Raw genomic sequence first — 22,295 nt, 5'->3', positions numbered from 1 at the left:
CGCGTCCTAGATCGCACTCCTGTTGCCGGGCAATTTCTGCGCATGTACGTCATGAGTGACGTCACGCACATGCGCAGAAAGTGCCCAGCAACAGGAGCGCGATCTAGGACGCGCTTCGCCGGGCAGCACAGGCGTACTACTCCGGGTCATTGCGGCCCGGAAGTAGTAGAAGGCCCAGAGAGATTCGCCCGGCCAACGGTTCGGGCCATCTCTACTTGTAATTAGTGATGGACACAAAACTGAAAAAAAAAAAAAACACCTTTATTTCCAAATAAAATATTGGTACTTGGAAACTATTTTAAATCTTGCAATAACCGGGACAAATGTGCAAATAAAATGTGTGGGTTTTTATTACGGTAGCATGTATTATTTTAAAACTATAAAGGCCGAAAACTGAGAAATAATGAATTTTTTTCTATTTTTTTTCTTATATTTCCAGTTAAAATGCATATAAAATAAAATAATTCTTAGCAAAATGTACCACCCAAAGAAAGCCTAATTGGTGGCAAAAAAAAACAAGATATAGATAATTTCATTGTGATAAGTAGTAATAAAGTTATAGGCGAATTAATGGAAGGAGTGTTGAAAGATGAAAATTACTGTGGTACAGAAGGGGAAAAAACCCTTAGTAGTGTAGTGGTTAAAGCATCTATAGGCATGATTATTACCAGCACAGGACCAATAGAGAGCTAATACAGGCATTGAGGGAGGTCCCCTCTGGTCCAAGGGCCCCGATGCAGTCGCAATCCCTGCTTCTCCTATTGCTACACCACTGAGTATGGGTATTCAGGGCTGTTGTAAGTTCCAGAGATTGCTAGGACTACATCAGATAAGATACAAAGCAGTAGCAAAGTCTGATTTAACAATGAGTACAGTATATGCAAGAGATGTCAGAAGTACTTTACCACTGTATGTACTACACTTTCTGGCATCAGTTAATATTTATAGTCTTTAAAACGGGAAAAGATTTCACACTGGGAATTAAGTGCTACAAAAAGCCAGCATGAGTTCTAAATCACATTATGCCTTCAAACGTTACCAATTTTGCTATTTTCATTTTATATTAAACAAATGTGACCTACAATGTGACTCGGATTATTTGATGTGAACCTCCAATTATGATCTACACATTTTCCTAGTTTTCTTAAATAAAGGAGAAGGGTTCGATAAGCCCTGTAGAGGAATGCACTAGCATCTAACAAGTTATAATATAAAATATAGTTAGTGGACAAATCATGTCACATTAATTATCCATCCAAACTTCACTGTACGTCTGTGCTCAGGCTAAGTGTATTCCTTTATTGACAGTGAATCTGGGACACTCATGTCTCTCTTACGTCTCCTATACTAAAGGAGAGTCTCATTCATCCGGAACAGGTGGGGATTGCCTGATGTGTATTCTTGCCGGTTGCTTGAGAAGTGAAGCAGCCTTGGTTGAATATAACACTAACCTTGCCCCCCACCCCCCCACCCCGGATAAAAGGCAGAGTGGGTGTGCAGCACAATCACTTACTAATCGTCCCAACGCCAGTCTTCTTCACCCCTGTAGCTCCCAGTGGCTTTGTGTCGTCTTCCGTGCGCGTCTACGACGCATCACGTGACCCAACACGGGTCAGGTGATACACCGGGGAGACGTACCGGATGCTGCAAAGCCGCTGGAAGCTGCAGCAGTGAAGAAATGAAGACCAATGAATCACCTGGTTGATTTGTAAGTCACTTCCGTTGCACACTACTCTTCAAAGTGCTATAGGAATGCCCCCATTCTCTTTCACCAGAGGATGCTAGTTAGTTGAGACTGCCGGATGCCTGAGTTCTGGTTAACCGGGAGTCTAATGTATTGGAGAAGGAGAGACGTGAAGTTGTGGCAAATCTAGCAGTGGGTTATGCTCATCCTATACAATAAAACCTAACTGTCCCTGCGTCATCCGCTTTCCCTGTCTGTGTGTCCGTGTTTTTTTGTACTGCGCATGTGGGCAGTACAGTCAACCGTTGGGACAGGAGGACGGGCCAGGGACAGGAGGACGGGCCAGGGAACAAGGCGGACAGGCGGGTGTGCGCACGCACTGACTGGCGGTGGAGGAGCGTGAAGAGACCTAGAGCACATTTTTAAACGGGCTTAGGTCAACCTAGTAGTGTATAAAAGCTGTAAATAAGTCTGTTGACCATAGTGACCAGTAAACCCACAGCTGTCATAGCTGCTCTTTGAACATACATTGTGTGTATAGCAGGGGCGTAATTAGAGGGGAGCAGTCCTTGCGACCACACTGGGGCCCAAAGCTGTAAGGGGGCCACAATTACTGCTTAACTTGCTCTGATAAAAGGGTCTATCCTTTTTATCATATGTTTTTGTAACTACACTTGTTATGGATGTGAAGATTATGATACTTGTTTTAGGACCCTTGTAAGATGGGCTCCGAGGCTGTGAGTTTCACAAGGGGTAGTAGGCAAGGAAAGGGCGTGAATATTGCGGGGCCCCATTAAAGTTTCGCTGGGGGGCCCCATGATTTGTAATGACGCCTCTGGTGTATACTCTGGTTTGTTGTAATACAGTTTACTGCCTGATACAGACATTTCTTTTTGGATGCCCCAAGTTGGTGAAGCATAAAACCCTGCAAAGATACACTTTTGCTGATTGAAAAAATAATTCATGATCATTTTAGGTGACAGTGTGCAGGTCTTGTTTAGCCAAGATGCATGTACTTTCCTGTGAAGAGGGGAGGAGGAGAAACAGGGCCAGATTTATCAAAGCATTACTGTTTTTTTCTCTCAAACAGTTCTATCCAGCAGGGGGAACAGTTCTGCATACTAATAAGAAAATTCTTAAATTCTACTTAAAAGCGGCAGTTTAGAGTGAATTTCTAGAACTGCACTACAGCCAAGAAAAGTGCAAATCCATTCCTAAACTGCTGTAGATTAACCTCTTGCCGACCGCGTCACGCCGATAGGCATGGCCGCGGCGGCAGCCCCAGGACCGCCTAACGCCGATTGGTGTAAAGTCCTGGGGCTCTGTTTTGCAGGAGATCGCGCGCAGGCTGCGCGCGCATCTCCTGCTTGGGGGGCGGAGCTCCACCCCACCTTCAGTCTCAGAGCGGCTATTGCTGCTCGGAAACTGTTAGACGGCGTAATCGCCGTCTATTTACATGGTGCAGCACTGCGATCAGCAGCATCGCTGCACTGGGGACAGCCGTGTGACACGGCTGTCCCCCTGGGGGAAAAGAGAGCGATCGGCTTTCATAGGGTGAAGCCTTTGAGAGCTGATCGCCATGATTGGCTGGCTGGGGGGAGGGAGGGAGGGAGGGAATGGGTTTAAAGAAACATTTTTTTTTTTTTTTAAAACACAAACAAAAATATTTATAAAAAAAAAATAAACATGGGGGGAGCGATCAGACCCCACCAACAGAGAGCTCTGTTGGTGGGGAGAAAAGGGGGGGGGATCACTTGTGTGCTGTGTTGTGCGGCCCTGCAGCTTGGCCTTAAAGCTGCATTGGCCTTTCTTTCTAAAAATGGCCTGGTCACTAGGGGGGTTTAGCCCTGCAGTCCTCAAGAGGTTAAAAAGTGCTTAATAGCACTTCTACAGATTGTGCAGTGTAGACTAGACATGATTTGTGAAGTGCTCCTCCTCACTGCTGAATCCCTCAGAGCCTGCTGGTATTATTACAGCAGATGTATTGGTTACCTCAGCAACAGCAATTTCCCTCACACACTACACTGTCTGAGACACCTTCCTAACGCCTCCTATTTTAGAACAGTTTAAGAAGGAAACTGCACTATCTACTGATTTCTTAAGATGTATGAGACAGTTCTGCACGGATTTCTAAAAACCTACCAATATTTTGTCTTGGACACTCTTGTGAAGCTACCCCACAGAATGCTTCCTGCACTTTGGGGGCAATACAACTGGTCGAATAAATTCCACCATAACCAATTGTTTGTCACCATTGGTGTGAGGGGCATGTCTACAGAGTACACAGATGGCGAACCAGAACCAAAAGGATTTTTATAAAAGACTAAATATATTTTAGAGCAGCAAAGGTATAGTCAGCACAGCTGTTATAGTAAGGGTCTTTTAGGTTCATTTTAGTAAAAATTGTAAATGCATAAAGCATTACTTTAGCATGGCGTTTTAAAGAGAATGGGGAAAGGGTTTTTTCTAGTTTCTTACAAAAATCCTGGATGCTCTGTAAAAGTTTCTAGTTTTTTAACTGCTCTTTTTTCTTTTCTTTTTTTTAGAGAAACCACATAGGACTGTATGATCTAGTAATAATTTATGACTTGAATCTCATGCCTGAGCTGAGTCATCTATCTTCTTCTACTGTAAATTATGATGGATTTAGAAAATACTGGAAGGGTCCCTTACAATGTAAATATAAAAGCTGTCCATCTTTGATAGGTGGGAAGACACAAACTAATGGGCATTTATGGACAGTGCCTTAAATATGTTAACCCTCCTGGCGGTCTATTAGAAACCGCCAGGGGGCAGCGCAGTAGCTTCTTTAAAAATTGTTTTTTGTTAAATCATGTAGCGAGCCTATGGCGTCGTCGACGTCGTGACGTCAAATGGAGTCCCGATCCACCCCTCAGCACTGCCTGGCACTGATTGGCCAGGCAGCGCACGGGGTCTGGGGGAGGGGGGGGGCGGCGATCGCCTGCTAATCGGCGGGCAGCGGCGGCGATCGGAATGCACATGCAGCTAGCAAAGTTCTAGCTGCGTGTTGCAAAAAAAAAATTATGCGAATCGGCCCAGCAGGGCCTGAGAAATCCTCCTGCACGGCATAGCTCGGGCTTACCGCCAGGAAGGTTAACAGGCCCATAATGAATGACAGCAATAAGTAGATCAAAGGGGATCTCCAGTAGGTAATTCAAGATACAAAATAAATTTTTCTGCAGATGACATTTTACTTATTTTAGGAAAACCTCCCAGGAATCTACATAAAGAAATTGTATTATTTGATTAAATAATGAGATATAAATCAAGTGAAGGTAAGTTGGAAGCCGGTCCTCCCAACTTACCTCCAAATAAAGAAAAACTATTAAAAAGAAACCCCTCTTCACTGGGAGTCTGTGAGGTTCAAACTCTTGAGAATATACTTGAGAATGTACATTTCTCCCAGATTATGATTTACCGTACTATAAATTACTTTTTTTCCTGTGTTGCAGTCACTTACAGTAGGTAGTGATAATCTGACAAATCTGACAGGTTTTGGACTAGCCCATCTCCTCTGTTATTTCTTTTTTTTTCTTTTTTACAAAAGCACTTACAGAACAGCAGTTGCTCAGGAACTTTACTAGGAACTTTCCCTATATATTTTACACCATGAATTACGTAAATCAAAAAATCATTTAAAGTGACACTGAAACAAAAAACAATTATGATATAATGAATTGGTTGTGTAGTATGGATGATTAATAGTACATTATTAGCAAAGAAAATAGTCTCATATTTTTATTTTCAGTTATATAGTTTTTTTCTTATAACATTGCATCATTCTCTAATACTTGCAATGTACACACTACACTCAGCATTCTAAATGATTTCACAGAGCAGGCTAGTGAACTTTTGAACTGTCCTCTGCAGAAAAAACTAAATACTGTACAGTGAAAGACACTTGAGATAATAAGCTTCAGAAGACAGAGCTCTCTGCAACTTTGAAAGTTCTGGAGCTCAGATAAGCTCGTTTGCATAGATAACAACAGGAGTTTCTTAACTCTTCCTGTACTGGAAACAATATTAGACTAATATCTATGCAGCTAATGGTTTATTTCTTAGATTTATTACACATACAAATCATTGTATCATATGTTTATTTTCACTTCAGATTCCCTTTAAACACCTTTCCCTTTTGACACCCAACCTTTGGCATAAGGCCTTGTTCAGACTATGCGCGCTGCCAAAATGCTCACGGCAGCGGGCATAGTCTGAACAAGTGTGCGACACGCAAGAACGGTAGAAGGGCATAGACAGCCCTGTCACAGACCGCTAGGCTGGTCTGCGGATGGGGTAAATCGATCAGCGTCAGAAATCCTCTTACACGGTCATTTGTTCATCACGAAGGGTAACCCGCATTCGCAATTTGATGAACTGACTCGCGAAGGGAGCGTTCTGATACCAACCGAATCACTCCACACACATACAATTCAAAGATCTGCCACCAAGCGAGTTACACAGCCCGCTACTGTAATTATACTAGGATTTGGAGAACGCTCTATTAACCCTTAGCAGTATGCAAGAATCTGGGTCAGATCGTTATATCTGGGCCGGGTTCCCGCATACGGGTTATAAATGTATACTTCTATTAAACACAGGGTAGCGAGTTCAGGAGAATAGGTACGATTGTGTATGTTCAGCAACAGGTCATAACCGCTAAACGATTTTTAAACGTTTAATAACACAAATGCATTACATACAGTTATATACACCTATTAACATATAAAACACAGAGCTTAAAAATAAAAAGGAATAAAATCAGAAAGTTCTTACTTAGTTAGCTGAGCAGTCCATTTGAAGGATGAAGAAAATAGTCCAGTTTAAAGTAGGCATTCAGGTTAAAGTCTTTGTACACAACATGCGCCCGGTTCTCCTTGAGCACATGTCTAGACCTTCCTGGTAGATGGAAATTGAAGAACTGGGAGGAGTTCCTTGCAAACGCTTTTTACTGACCAGAGTTTTGGGGCGGTCACTACCTGGAAAGTAGGTGTGTTTGAGGCAGGGTTACCTCCTGGCAGGCAAGTTACCACCCACAGACTTGGAGCAAGGAATGTACCAATTATTAATAATTTGTGTAATTCCGCCCCAGATGGGTGCAACGCAAATCCGAGACCATATTCATAAGCAGCACGCGACTCTGTATTAAATGAGTCTATACACGCCTAGTCTGTCGAATTTGCTCTACGCAGGCTGGATCAAGTGGATTCTCTATTGTTTCCTGATAGCTAGAGAATGATAATTCATGTGAATTATAGACCTGTTTCCTAGGTATCAGGAAATGTAATTTTGGTCTTGCTGTGCCAAACCTATTTTGAATTATTAATAAGTTAACGTTCCCTTTGTGTGAAGCTATACGCTTGGAGGGAAATTTTGAATCTCAACCAGTTTGAGCTGGGTTTCCTTTTGGGGAAAGATGAGCTATGTACCAAATGGCTTCTCGGCAGGGGAGCTAGCCACGTGTGAATTCTTTCCTGACCTGAACAGGATGTGGGGGAGGGCTGTCCTCTCTCAGTAAGAGAGAGGGAAATTGACATCTATTGTGCATTTACCCAAGACTGACAGGAACTGTGCACGACATGCGAAAGTCGATGGCGCTAGTGCACGAGTTTTCCGTAATGTTCGTCACATCTCCCCCCTACCAGCCGGACGCACAGAGTGGGTCTGCATGACCCGCTCTACGCGCCGCTTAGCTACTGAACGGGTTCTCGACTTCTTATCTGACTGCCCTTTAGACAACTCACCAGAAGCATAAGGCCTCATGGTCCGGTGTGTCCCAGTGTCCGCTTTGCGGACGGTGCGATGCACACCAACAGGCTTACCTCTAAAGGCCTGGCTGGGTTTGCGTAGCGCTTCCTGTAAGGGAGAGAGTCGTTGGCTGACATCCGGGTCACTTCCTGACTCTCGGGTGTCAGCCTGCGAATCTGGAAGCAGCGTGGCATACCCCTGCTCTAACTGACTACACCTTGGCACAACATTTTGGTCAGCACAACCTAGGTGGACATTAGAGCACATTTTAAAAAACGAATCAGCCTTTACCGGGGTGGCGAGGCTTGCCCCTTCTCCAGGAAGGATAGAGGGTGGACCTCTGGGCAGTTTTGCACTGGGTTGCTTCTGCAAGGGGAAAACATGCAAGGGTGAGACAGGGAAGGTGCGGCCTGTCTCCACCAGCTGTTTGTTAACAGCAGGCAATGGTGGAGCACTCTGGCTGTCATAGCAGGAGGGGAGGTCTAGGCCCCCTGCTGCCTGCTCTGACACCTGGCCTGCTTCCACTGCCAAGCACGGATATGACCTAGGCAACACAAGACTGTTACCTCTTAGGTTAGAGGCAATCACACTTAAACATAAATCATTTTTAGTAATAGGAGATTCAGCATGAAATCTATTAGCAACATCTGGTACAACATTAACATCACAGTTACGTTCATTTTTCACATCATGTACACAGGTATCTGGAACAACAGTGACAGGTCTAGAATCAGACAAACCGTGATTAGACAGCTGTCCATTAGAAGCAGGTACCGCTTCCTGGCCTCCTTTCCTAGGAGGGCTAGGTACCATTACCCTTGCTGCCTCCCTCTGTCCCACCCCAAGCTTGTACAGTACCTGAGTGGGTCCAGACTGGCAATCCGGGGTGTTGATCACAGGTTCATAAAAGGATCGTAGGGTGCCAAGATCGGTGCCCAACAGCACAGGCATTGGGATGTCATCTGTCACCCCCACAACTTTTGACTGGCGGCCCCTTCCCCAATCGAGAACAACACGAGCTTTGGCGATGCGTGCGTGTGCGCCACCAACTCCCAAAAGTGTGACACGCTCATTAGGCAGGAAATTCTCCCTGGCTACAAGATGAGAGCGAACCAAGGTAAGCTCTGCGCCTGTGTCACGGAAACCAACAGCGATCTGGTCGTTAACTTCCACGACTTGATGATTTCCGGAAAGTCGAGGATTTGCTGCTCCCATGACGAGGTAAGCATGTGCAGTAGAGGATGCGCTAGCCACTTCTGCGCTAGGCTCTGGAGACGGCGTCCTCACCTCGGGGCAGGCAGACTTGAGGTGTCCTCGCTGTCCACAGTGGTAACACTTCGGAACATATGTGGCATCAGGCGGATGAGTAGCAGGCACAGCATCCGGCCTCTGTGGCTGTGGGACCCGATTCCCACAGTTAGCAGGGGGAGGAGAGCTGGGTTGCATAGGTCTCCCCCCTCTCCAGCTCTGGGCTGGAGGTTTGCGGCTGTCCGGCACACGGGTGGCCACAAAAGTGTCTGCAAGTTCTGCGGCAGCTTTGGCGGATTCAGGCTTCCGCTCCAAGACAAACTGCCGGACATCTGGAGTGCAGCAGTTCAGCAACTGCTCCTGCACGATGAGGTCCTCCAGACCTTGGTGAGAGTCTTTTTTGAGGCCCCGTGACCACTGCCTGAACACAGTCAGCAGGCGACTCTCCAGGTCGGTGTAAGAGTCGGTGTGGCCTTTCTGCAGGGAGCGAAACTTTTTGCGATAGACCTCTGGGGTCAACTGGTATTTGGCGATAATTGCAGCTTTTATCGCCTCATAGTCATTGTCTTTCTCAGCGGGTAAGTCCACAAACGCCTCAAGCGCTTTGTCCCGCAAGTTGGGTGTCAGATATCTCGCCCACTGCTCCTGGGGCAGATGATGCTGACGACAAGTCTTTTCAAAGGAGTGTAAATAAGTGTCCGGGTCGGTTCCCTTCTCCATTTCTGGGAATTTAAACTTTGGAGTCCCAAACGGGCCTGCTGTGGGCCGGGGTTCCGGAGCACTTTGCGAGGGATTTTGGCCTTGCCCTCGCAGTTTGGCCATTTCCAGGTCGTGTCGGCGGGCGGATTCTCTCTCTGCCGCCTCCTTCTCAGCAAGCCACCGGCGTTCAGAGGCTTCCCGTTCCGCCTGGCGTTCTGAGGCTTCCCGTTCCGCCTGGCGTTCTGAACGGTCAGCGTCTCGTTCTGCTCTGTCAGCGTTTTCTCTGACAATCTGCATGTACAGCTCAGGATTTGTCTCCAACAGCCTTTGTAATCCAGGTTGCATTCCAGCATCAGGAACACAGAACAGGTTGGCATGGGCGGGCTCCTGCCGGCCACCATGCTCCTCAGCAGTTACAGCGACCGGTTCAGATGCGGTACCGTTTTCCTCTGGGTCTGGAAGTGGGTTGCTTTGCTCCAACCGCTCACTTTCCTCTGCCCCAGTTACAGCACCGTCTGAACCAGGAGTGTGCTCTCCCAGCATCTGCTCCGGCTGGGTATTCAGTCGCAACAAGTCCTCGATCAATTGCGATTTCTTTTTTCTATAAGTCACAATGCCTTTTTCCTCACACAAGTTTACTAGGTCTGCCACTGACATTTTCTTGTATCTTGCTGCAGCCATTTTTGCCAAATAAAAGATAGGATAGGAAAAGAGATTGGGGGGGGGGAACTCTGTGCTACACGTTTAGTCTATATAAATGGTAATGCACCGGTTATTGACCACAGATTTTTGATCTGTTCTGGCAGGTTAATCAAATAACGTTGCCGTTGATGTTCTGAACATACACAAATCCCAAAAAGCTGCCAAACAATGTCACAGACCGCTAGGCCGGTCTGCGGATGGGGTAAATCGATCAGCGTCAGAAATCCTCTTACACGGTCATTTGTTCATCACGAAGGGTAACCCGCATTCGCAATTTGATTAACTGACTCGCGAAGGGAGCGTTCTGATACCAACCGAATCACTCCACACACATACAATTCAAAGATCTGCCACCAAGCGAGTTACACAGCCCGCTACTGTAATTATACTAGGATTTGGAGAACGCTCTATTAACCCTTAGCAGTATGCAAGAATCTGGGTCAGATCGTTATATCTGGGCCGGGTTCCCGCATACGGGTTATAAATGTATACTTCTATTAAACACAGGGTAGCGAGTTCAGGAGAATAGGTACGATTGTGTATGTTCAGCAACAGGTCATAACCGCTAAACGATTTTTAAACGTTTAATAACACAAATGCATTACATACAGTTATATACACCTATTAACATATAAAACACAGAGCTTAAAAATAAAAAGGAATAAAATCAGAAAGTTCTTACTTAGTTAGCTGAGCAGTCCATTTGAAGGATGAAGAAAATAGTCCAGTTTAAAGTAGGCATTCAGGTTAAAGTCTTTGTACACAACATGCGCCCGGTTCTCCTTGAGCACATGTCTAGACCTTCCTGGTAGATGGAAATTGAAGAACTGGGAGGAGTTCCTTGCAAACGCTTTTTACTGACCAGAGTTTTGGGGCGGTCACTACCTGGAAAGTAGGTGTGTTTGAGGCAGGGTTACCTCCTGGCAGGCAAGTTACCACCCACAGACTTGGAGCAAGGAATGTACCAATTATTAATAATTTGTGTAATTCCGCCCCAGATGGGTGCAACGCAAATCCGAGACCATATTCATAAGCAGCACGCGACTCTGTATTAAATGAGTCTATACACGCCTAGTCTGTCGAATTTGCTCTACGCAGGCTGGATCAAGTGGATTCTCTATTGTTTCCTGATAGCTAGAGAATGATAATTCATGTGAATTATAGACCTGTTTCCTAGGTATCAGGAAATGTAATTTTGGTCTTGCTGTGCCAAACCTATTTTGAATTATTAATAAGTTAACGTTCCCTTTGTGTGAAGCTATACGCTTGGAGGGAAATTTTGAATCTCAACCAGTTTGAGCTGGGTTTCCTTTTGGGGAAAGATGAGCTATGTACCAAATGGCTTCTCGGCAGGGGAGCTAGCCACGTGTGAATTCTTTCCTGACCTGAACAGGATGTGGGGGAGGGCTGTCCTCTCTCAGTAAGAGAGAGGGAAATTGACATCTATTGTGCATTTACCCAAGACTGACAGGAACTGTGCACGACATGCGAAAGTCGATGGCGCTAGCGCACGACTTTTCCGTAATGTTCGTCACAAGCCCTTCTACCGTTCCCATCATATGCGCTGCACAACAGCGCGATTGCGCTATCGTGCTGCTGCATGCATTTTTGGGAATCTCAGCACAGATCCCTTTCACTGTAGTGAATGTGATCTGTAGCGCAGATGGCATGCGATTGTACGCGTTGCGTTCCGATCAAACAGCCATCTGCACTGAATGATCTGAACGAGCCCTTAGGCCTGCTGAGATGAGCGTATTTTCTGGGCACTATATTATATAGCAAATGAAAGAGTAACACATCCCTTAACATATTGTATAGGCTTTAGCAGCATGTGTTGCACACCTACCTGTTATTTTTTTTTCTTTACGTTCAAATTGACTGTTTTGCTCCCTTGTATCTTGATTTAACTGGAAGTCTAACATAAATTTGGGCGCCAGGTATTTCAGATTATTTTTGCAATATTTTTAATATTAGTAATATTACAATTATGCTACTATTATATATTACAGATGGTAGAATATTGGTAATTTTACCAATTCTCTACTATCGCCTTCTATAACTTTACTCTCACACTAACCCTATGCTATATACACTTTACACTTACCCCTTACCTACTCCTAACACTAACCTCCTCCTACCTACGCCTAACACTAACCTCCCCCTACCTACACCTAACACTAACTTACCCCTACCTACGCCTAACACTATCCTCCCCCTACCTACTCCTAGCACTAACCTCTCCTAAATATGCCTAACACTAACCTCCCCCCTACCTACGCCTAACACTCAACTCCCCCTACCTATGCCTAAAACTATCCTCCCCTACCTACGCCTAACACTAACCTCCCCCTACCTACACCTAACACTAACTTACCCCTACCTATGCCTAAAACTATCCTCCCCCTACCTACTCCTAGCACTAACCTCTCCTAAATATGCCTAACACTAACCTCCCCCCTACCTACGCCTAACACTCAACTCCCCCTACCTATGCCTAAAACTATCCTCCCCTACCTACGCCTAACACTAACCTCCCCCTACCTACACCTAACACTAACTTACCCCTACCTATGCCTAAAACTATCCTCCCCCTATCTACTCCTAACACTAACCTCTCCTACCTATGCCTAACACTAACCTCCCCCCTACCTACGCCTAACGCTCTACTCCCCCTACTTATGCCTAAAACTATCCTCCCCTACCTACGCCTAACACTAATCTCCCCCTACCTACTCCTAACACTAACCTCTCCTACTTACATCTTACCCTAACCTCCTCCTACCTGTGCCTAACACTAACCTCCCCCTACCTATGCCTAACACTAACCTCCCCCTACCTACACCTAACACTAACTTACCCCTACCTACACCTAACACTAACCTCTCCTACCTAAGCCTAACACTGAACCCCATGCCACCCAATCACTTGCCCCTGTGTTGCCCCCACCAATACTTGGAAGCACCACCTCTATTGCTGCTGCTTTTTGGAGTTGTAGACAAAATTTGTGCAAATTCCACTGCTTTTTAAAAGCACTGCCATTATCTCCATGGCTATTTAGAGTTAAAATTGTCCACTCTGCATCAATTTAGCTGCAATTTACAAACATACAGAGAAGAGGATCAGCACACATGTAATCACTGAAGTAGACTGGAGTACCCAAGTCCTGCTGTACATAAGTACCTTTCAGACAGCCAGTATCAATGTCGAGAAGTGGGTCAGCACCTCCTAGGTTGAAATGTATTCAAGCTCTTTAATAAAACATAGCTCTTTATTTAGTTCCCTTAAAATAAGGTTAAAAGGACAAGTAGGGCTGTTGTACAGTGACAGCCCTGATGTTTCAGGTAATAACAAACTTAGGAGCCCCTATCCTTATGCGGCGGTATTATTATGCTGCCAGAGTAGCACAGTTTCTAAAGTGGCTTCTTCTAGAGATGTGGTTCGTTGGGTGGACCTAAAGGCGGAGTTGATTTACCCCTTCTCTATTTAGAATTAATTGTGGACCAGTCGCCCAGCTATCCAGATCCCACCTGCAACCCACACCATACATGAGACTTTATGTACCTGGAAGTCCCTTCTTAAAAATTCTCTAGTTTAAGCTTACGATTGGGTAGAGAATCTCTTTTTTACAATCTGGTGTTTTCCCCTGGATGCAAGGCATCTTTCTGGGTATCTTGGCTATCCTCTGGGGTCAGATATGTACGAGATCTACTATCAGATGGCAAATTTCTCTCATGGCCTGAGATTAGAGATAAATATAACTCCCTGCCAGAGAAATTTTTAAATTATCTTCAATTCAGGGGTTTTGTTTTTCAGTCTGTAAAGAGTCCATTATCTGGTGTTATTGCTCAGAGAGGGATTGAATTCTCCTCGGGCTCTCTTAGATCAGGTCTGATTGCCATTATTTAATCATTAATGTGGTATCAGCAATTACCAGATGTTATCCCTCCCATGTTGAAATGGCAAGACATGCTATCAGATACACTTGACCCAGAGTATTAGCAAGATATTTTTGATGGAATGGTCAGAGCCTCCATTAATTGTATTATCAAAGAAATACCCTATAAGATTTGATTGGTTAGAACACCCAGGCAGTTGTTTAAATGGGGACTGCTTGCTAATGATATATGGTATGTTTTCAGCTTTGTTCAGCCCCGACTGACCAGATGCACTCATGGTGGTCCTGTCCAGTAGTCTCAGATTTCTGGAATATATGTTTTGATATAAAATCTGAAGTTTTACAGGTCACAGTGGTTAAGGACCTGTGGGTCACTTTAATCTTTTACTGCCTGCAGTAGTTCACAGAATATTTTTGTCTCCCAGGTCTGTAACGCCACCATGGCCCTTTTGACCTATCATTGGAAATCTCCACCCCCTCCCCATGCCTTTGTATTAAGAAAAATACATTTTATTGATATGATGGAAAAACTCACATTTTCCTTAAACTGTGACACTAGGAGGTTTCATGATGTATGAGACACTTGGTCTGCCTGGGCCTCGGTCAACCTGTAATTTGTAAAGGATCTGTCTCCCATGGCTCTCCAGAAACAAATTATGTTAGCACCTCTGTTTTAGTAGGAAGAAGATGGAGGCTGTGCCTGCGTCGATCGAAAGGTGAGTTTTTAACTACATTATGCCAGCCGCTCCGCCCAGCGTCCCGCCTCCTTACTCGGTGCACCTTCCTATCTAACCTATACTGGGGGAAGCTACCTATCTAACCTATACTGGTGGCACCTACCTATCTAACCTATACTGGGGGCATCTATCTATCTAACCTATACTAGGGGCATCTATCTAACCTATACTGGGGGCAGCTATCTATCTATCTAACCTATACTGAGGGGTACCTACCTATCTATCCTATACTAGGGGCATCTATCTATCTAAACCTATACTGGGGACATCTATCTATCTAACCTATACTGGGGACATCTATCTATATAACCTATACTGAGGTGTACCTACCTATCTAACCTATACTGGGGGCATCTATCTATCTAACCTATACTGGGGGCACCTACCTATCCAACCTACCCTGGAGTCACCTACCTATCTGACCTATACTGGGGGCATCTTTCTATCTAACCCCTACTGGGGGCATCTATCTATCTAACCTATACTGGGGGCACCTACCTATCTAACCTACACTGGAGTCACCTACCTATCTAACCTATACTGGGGGAACCTACCTATCTCACCTACACTGGAGTCACCTACCTATCTAACCTATACTGGGGGAACCTACCTATCTAACCTACACTGGAGTCACCTACCTATCTAACCTACACTGGGGGAACCTAGCTATCTAACCTACACTGGAGGCACCTACCTATGTGGGAACCTACCTATCTAACCTACACTAGCGGTACCTACCTATCTAACCTATACTGGGGGAACATACCTATCTAACCTATACTGGGTCCATCTATCTATCTATCTATCTATCTATCTATCTATCTATCTAACCTATACTGGGGGGAACCTAACTATGTAACCTATACTGGATGCACCTACCTATCTAACCTATACTGGAGGCACCTACCTATCTAACCTATACTGGGGCACCTACCTATCTAACCTATACTGGGGCACCTTCCTATCTAACCTATACTGGAGGCACCTACCTATCTAACCTATACTGGGGGAACCAACCTATCTAACCTATATTGGAGGCACCTACCTATCTTTCCTATACTGGGGGCACCTACCTATCTAGAGCCAAGCAAAGCCCCAGGGCCCCAGCCCAGCAAAGCACAGCCCCCAGCAAAGCAAACCCCCCAGCCTAGCAAAGCCTCCTGGTCCCAGCCCAGCAAAGCATACAGCAAGCAAAGCCTAGTAAAGCCCCCAGCCCAGCAAAGCCCCCCAAAATGACCCCAGCAAATTGCCCAGCAAAGCCCCCAGCAAATCACCTAGCAAAGCCAGGCCGGCTCAACATCACCGCCAGCCAAGCTGGCACAGCATCACTGTCAGGCAGGCCGGCACAGCACACAGGCCAGCCAGCCAAAGACAAGACGGAAGTCAGGTGAGGGGCTTATTTATGTAAGATACTGCCTATTGAATATAGTTACGCCACTGCTATGTTCATGTACATTTGGCCCCACCTATGACCATGCCCACACCTATGACCATGCCCACTTTCTGCGGCATGACCACGCCCATTTTTTGCCAGGACACACTCATTCCCTCTTGGTGCCCAGGGGTGTCCTGGATCTCCCAGGAACCTAGAAACACCCCTGGGTGGCGATTGCACCAATCTCAAAATATGTTACATTCAGTGGCGTAGCAATAGAGGGTGCAGAGGTAGCAACTGCATCAGGGCCCTTGGGCCGGAAGGGGCCCCAAGGAGCCCTCTCTCAAGCACAATATTAGCTCTCTGTTGGTCCTGTACTGACAATAATCATTTCTATAGATGCTTGAAATAGTAGTAATCATTAACAAACTGTTTCCCATCCCCTTCTTGCACATCTGACACTGTGGAAATCCTTGGCAGGTTTTGGTGCGCCATATCAATTGCTATTTATATAGCACTTGGGGGGCCCCATGTAAAACTTGCACCAGGGCCTATAGCTCCTTAGCTACGCCACTGGTTACATTTATTTTCACGTTCTCCTCTTAGATCATCCAGTAATTTATTTTTATAATTTTTGCAGATGTTGCAATCTCCTGTGGTCATGGTAGATTCTAAGAAGAAATGTTAGCCAGACATAAATCCTGTGTGCAAGTTATGCTAAGGCCAACCATTATTTGAGTTGGTTTAAAGTGTACCCGAGGCGGTTTTTTCTATAAAATAAAGGGACACAGAGGCATGTTCCCATCTATAGGACATGGCTCCGTGTGCCCTCCGAACCCCTGAGAGCCCCCTTGTGCTGCACTATGATCTGAATACTTATTGCGGTGGGTACAAATGTAGAAAATAAAAAAAGGAAACTGTTTATTGTTAAAAAAAAAGAAAAGAAAACTGACCCACCTTCATCTATCTGCAACCTTTATTTACTTTGTTTTAAGGTTTAAAGTGACCATAATAAGAGGGAGGTCAAGAATAAGGGATTTTGTAGAAGGATGGCGGGGCTGTTTTTAGGCACAAGCTGTCCAGGCAAAGGCTTGGGGAGTCCTGTAGTGTCGATGGTGTCAAAGGTGTGACATTGCACCTTCTGTTTCACCATCCCCAGAACAGAAGTTAGTTTAGTTAACTAAGGAATGCAGTCCATAACAGTATACTTACTTACAGCTTTCTGCTCTCCTCTGCATGGAAGGAGTGAGCAAACCTGCTGCTTTCTTTGAGTCTGCCCCTGTCATGTGATGGCGCCATCCAATATGGTGCTGTATGTCAAATGTCCCCTTTGAGCCTGCATGTAAGATACAGTATTTAGAAAATTCATCATATGTAGGCATCTCGGACCAGAAGAGGAACCAGCAGTGTCGCACTGGGGGGTGCCAAAGCTGAGGAAATCCACTTGCTGGCCAAGCAGCAATAATCATGTATTGCTGCTCACTGTGAAGACTTGCTATATGTTGCTATTAGGAGTGATAACACATGGTTTCTGCTACTTGGCCAGCAGGTGGATTTCCTTTGCTTTTCCACCTTCCAATCCGATATTGGAAACTAGCACTGTCTACACTCAACTGTCACATTAGACTGCTGTGCTGAAGATGAGTTGGCAGTTAATGGGACCAGACTGGTAGTACTCACTCTCATTGGAGGAGTGCAGGTGAACCATCTGCTACCTTCTGCTGTGTGCTTTTACCTACATCCAAGCACTGTTCTGCACAATGCGATACTGTCCCCTTCTGCATACTGTCCTCTCTGCCCTAATCCCCACTGCATCCACACTATTAAATTATACAAATGTATATTAAAAACATGTGCTGTTGTTGATTGATTTAGGATAGTGTTGCAAACTCAGCTTCCAATTTTTGGTCAGGGGAACACCAATCATTTACCTAACTGTGTAAACTTTTCATGGGGTATGACCAGCTAAGAATCCTTGAATTACCTTTCTGCTAAACATACATTCATACTGTGTGTGTAGTATTGCGTTATAGCTTGTTTTATCATTTTAAATGGGGACATTCTCATACAAATGCTGTACTGCAGTATGTCATAGGAACACAATAAGTGCTGTCACAGATGATTGCACTGTTTTAGCAGCCCTTTCTCTGTGTGCATGAAGTGGTGGTAGCTTAGGTGTGTGTGTGTCGGGGGGGGGGGGGGGGGGAGGAAGAGAGAGGGTGGCAGGAGGGTAACACAGGTCTGTTTAAGGGTTCATTAAAAACATCCAAAATTCTTGAAATATGAATGACTGAAAAAACAAACAAGTGTAGTGTGTGATGTTAAATCCATGAAACCTTGATTGCTTATTTTCCTTTACCTTCATGTGTTTTCTGTGCTGGGCCCTGTCCACACTTGACTTGATCTTTTAAATACTAATGGAGTTCCAAGGAACCATGACTATAATTGGTTCAATAGGCTAAAAGCCTCTCCCATGATTTGCTATGATGAAAGGTCATCCAAAGGGCATGACCTTAAGTGGGCTTATTTACTCAGTATAGTAAATATCAGTATATCTTGTATACATCAATAAGTCTGCATTACTGGGAGCAGAGGATGTGTATGGTAGGTCTGTTGACAAACAGAAATTAGAAGAGGCGTTTTGTGGAGTGAATGACCTGCTCTCTGCTAATGATATACGTGTCATTAACTGAAAACTGCAATTTCTGGAAAAAGAAGGTTAATTATTTTGCTGTGTCTAAATTGCGGTTTCTGCTCTTGTAGCACAGCATTACTGGTCTTGCCATGCACAAGCACCTTATGTTAAAGAGGAACTATAGCGAAAAGGGGAAAAAATAAATCAATACATTACTAAGTGAGAAGTTAAAAAATAGAAGAGAGATCAAGAAATGATTGATATTCACCATGTAATTTGTTCAAATTGTTTGATCCACAATCAGCTTGCATGTAATCATCTTTACTACTGGCAGACATGAAAAAAAACAGACAGCACTAACTGCCATTATCTATAACCACACCCCCTAACAATGCGATAGGCTCAAGGGTTTTTCTTTTATAGATATACAATGCTTGGCAGTTGGAAACGGCTGTTATTTCCCACAATGCAACAAGGCTTACAGACAGGAAACTGTCAGAACCTAGGTCCTGAGATCACACTGTAGGAGGGGTTTCAGCCATACAGACCCCCCTGATGATCTATTCCAGAAACGGTAAAGATTTCTCTTGGGTAAGGGTGCATAAGCTACTCATAGGGATGAAGTTCAATCCTTGGTTACAGTTCCTCTTTAAATATAAGAGAATTACCATTTCTGGTAATAGCTGTTCTACTCTGCAGGCTCTGATACCAAATAAACGATTACATTATTACCAGCATCACAATCAAGGAATCCACTCTAGGGTTCTCATCATGAAGGATAAAAATCGTAACCCACACATGAGACATCTGCTCAATAAATGCACAACTGCTACAAAGCTTTAAAAAATGTAGGGCTTTGAAAGCTCACTATTTCAGTCTGAGTTAGCCAGTAAATGTTATTACCTATACTCCAAAGTGCTTGATTTAACTAATGGTGTATATGTTACAGTACAACATTGCCACTGTCATGTATTCACCTGTCTTCTGTGCTGACGGTGTTTATTTATTATTATATATTTATCATTGGTACGTACCCCCCTCTGTCCCTTTACCTTCCTAACTATTATTTGCTGCAAGGCGAGAACGCTAACCACTACTCCACCATGCTGCCCATGTTCCTGGCACGACTCACAATCAAGCACTTGCTTGTGATGACGATGCTAGAGGTGAGTGCTCTGGCTGTAGCAGGGGGCGCGCATGCTTTTTCATGCATCCTTTATACGGCCTCAGGCACTGGCGAACGTAGGTCAGCTGACATTTGGTGCTTGAGTGCTGTGATTGGTGGATTAAAGGGATACTTAAGTCAAAAATAAAAAATGATTTTTACTCACCTGGGGCATCCCTCAGCCCCCTGAAGCTGTATGGTGCCCTTGCAGCTTCGTTCCGATCCTCCTGTCCCCGCCGGCGGCTACTTCCGAGTTCGGCGACAGCCGCTGACAGGCTGGGAGCGCGAGTGATTCTCCGCGTTCCCAGCCGCTATATCACCCTCTATGCTGCTATATCGTATAACATATACGTTATAGCAGCATAGAAGGTGATATAGCGGCTAGGAACGCGGAGAATCACTCGTGCTCCCAACCTGTCGGCAGCTGTCGCCGAACTCGAAGGTAGCCGCCGGTTGGGACAGGAGGATCGGAGCGAGGCTATGAGGGCACCATACAGCTTCAGGGGACTGAGGGATGCCCTAGGTGAGTAAAAATCATTTTTTATTTTTGACTTAAGTATCCCTTTAAGTGTGTGGCCGGCCACTAATTTGTAAGCACATGGTATTTAAACTTGTCATACCATCTGGTTATTGCCCGTGTTAGCGTTTGCTTCTGTTACTCGCTGGGTGTGCGCTTTTGCTTGCTGTGAATTACCTGTTATTGACCTCTTGCTTGGACCTGTTTACCCTCTGGATTGCTGCCTGAGCTTACCTCTGCTTGGAACCTGACTAACCCTTGGATTACCACCTGGACTCTGCCTGTTTTGACTACTCTGTGGATTTCTGCCTGGACCGACCCTTCCCTGACTGACCGTTCTTATGCCTACCCCTTGTCTGTGGCGAACCATAAGTAACTCATGTATATGACCCTGGCTAATCTGATCAAGTTATTGGTTGCATGTATTGATCTTTGAGATTGGTGGTACTCTGGTGTTTCCGGCCACAACCTCTATACCTTGCATGTTAAAATCCTGCAGGGCAACTGTAGTCGGGTAGACATTAGCTGTCTCCTGTTCACACAGGGGAATAGAGGTTGAAGGAAGGCTGGAGATACCCCAGTCCTTACAGCCACCATCTACAGTAGATGTAGCCTCCTCTGGACCTGCACTTGAAAAAATTACGGCTTGCAAAGTACCCTTAGGCACCTTCCCCGCTTCAGCGCATTGGAAAACAGAAGTGCCAACGCAATGCACAGCACTTCCATCCCGCCACGGTTTTCAGCTAAGTAATTGGGATTCCATTCATTTAATAAATAGAAATCACAATGCGGTTGCGTATTTTTGTTGGTAGCTGTGTGTTGCGATTCTGTGGTGAATCTCAAAGCATGCATACGGACATCAGACAGTGCAGTCTATGCACTTCTGATGTCCCCACAGATCGCATTGCATTGGAGTTCAGAAAACGTGACTAAAATCCCTGGTATGTGGGTAGGGGCCTTAAGGTGTCCATCAATTATACCATTTTGATTGTACAATCTTACCAGATCTATTCAGTAGAAGGGTAAACTAACTGAATATACTTTGAATGGATACTTTAGGTAGTCCTTCATGTTACATAGGAGTGGTGAGGTCGTACAATGAAGATATTATCATTGATGGCCAGCTTTAGGTAAACTGCTCACATTTTGTCCACTTCCATGCCCTGTAGGAAATGATCTAGGTTTATAAAAGATAATCATTTCTATAAGATGATTTGACCTCTGTAGGCCAGGTTCATGTTATGAATATGTAAGTACAAATTGGTTTATTTATGTCATGAGTTATACTGTCAGTGCTGATATGATCTCAGTACATTTTCAGGTAAATATGTTTCCTATTGGCAGGACCATGTAATGAAATCTCACAGAAGCACTACCAGAAGAAAACCCCACTTAATCTAATGAAGATCCAATCAGTGCTCCTAAGTATTAGATTTATCCGAGCACAGACCACATGGTATCTCTGAAAGCCATGCTATAAAACAGACCTTTTAAAGCTCACAGAGGCAGAACTCATTATTGGAAGTTAGCTATCTCTAAGGGACTCAGTAAAACCTGACGGAGACTAAAGTATACTATACACATACTTGTGTCCGGGCTGTTTCTAGACTTTTTGTCACCCCAGGCAAGAAATGCCTATTCCCACCACAAAACAAAAAAACACAGACCCTATAAAACACATCCTATATGATATAAACCATGTGCCATATGCTGCCGCCATGCACCTCAAATAAAAACAACAGATATATAGTAATTCACACTACAAGTTGCAACATCATATCCCACAGAACAATTTCAGGCATCATGTCCTTCACATTGCAGGATCAGATCATCAAGCAAGACAGTCTTCAAGTTCACTTCAGATTACTTTTT

General features: G+C 44.8%; 1 protein-coding gene across 1 annotated transcript in view; it reads right to left on the bottom strand.

The window, feature by feature from the left end:
* The window catches only part of CHRNB4 (cholinergic receptor nicotinic beta 4 subunit), a 71,434-nt gene extending 52,377 nt beyond the window's left edge, over positions 1-19,057 (bottom strand). Inside the window, exon 1 of the mRNA XM_068272609.1 lies at positions 19,010-19,057. Within this exon, the coding sequence (XP_068128710.1) occupies positions 19,010-19,012 (3 nt within the window). The 5' untranslated portion in view covers positions 19,013-19,057. The remainder of the gene's footprint in view (positions 1-19,009) is intronic.
* Positions 19,058-22,295: the final 3,238 nt, after the last annotated feature.

The sequence above is a fragment of the Hyperolius riggenbachi genome, chromosome 3 (assembly GCF_040937935.1).
Source record: "Hyperolius riggenbachi isolate aHypRig1 chromosome 3, aHypRig1.pri, whole genome shotgun sequence".
NCBI lineage: Eukaryota > Metazoa > Chordata > Amphibia > Anura > Hyperoliidae > Hyperolius > Hyperolius riggenbachi.
Note: the sequence above shows the minus strand (reverse complement) of the source record. Positions and strands in the feature narration are given on the sequence as shown.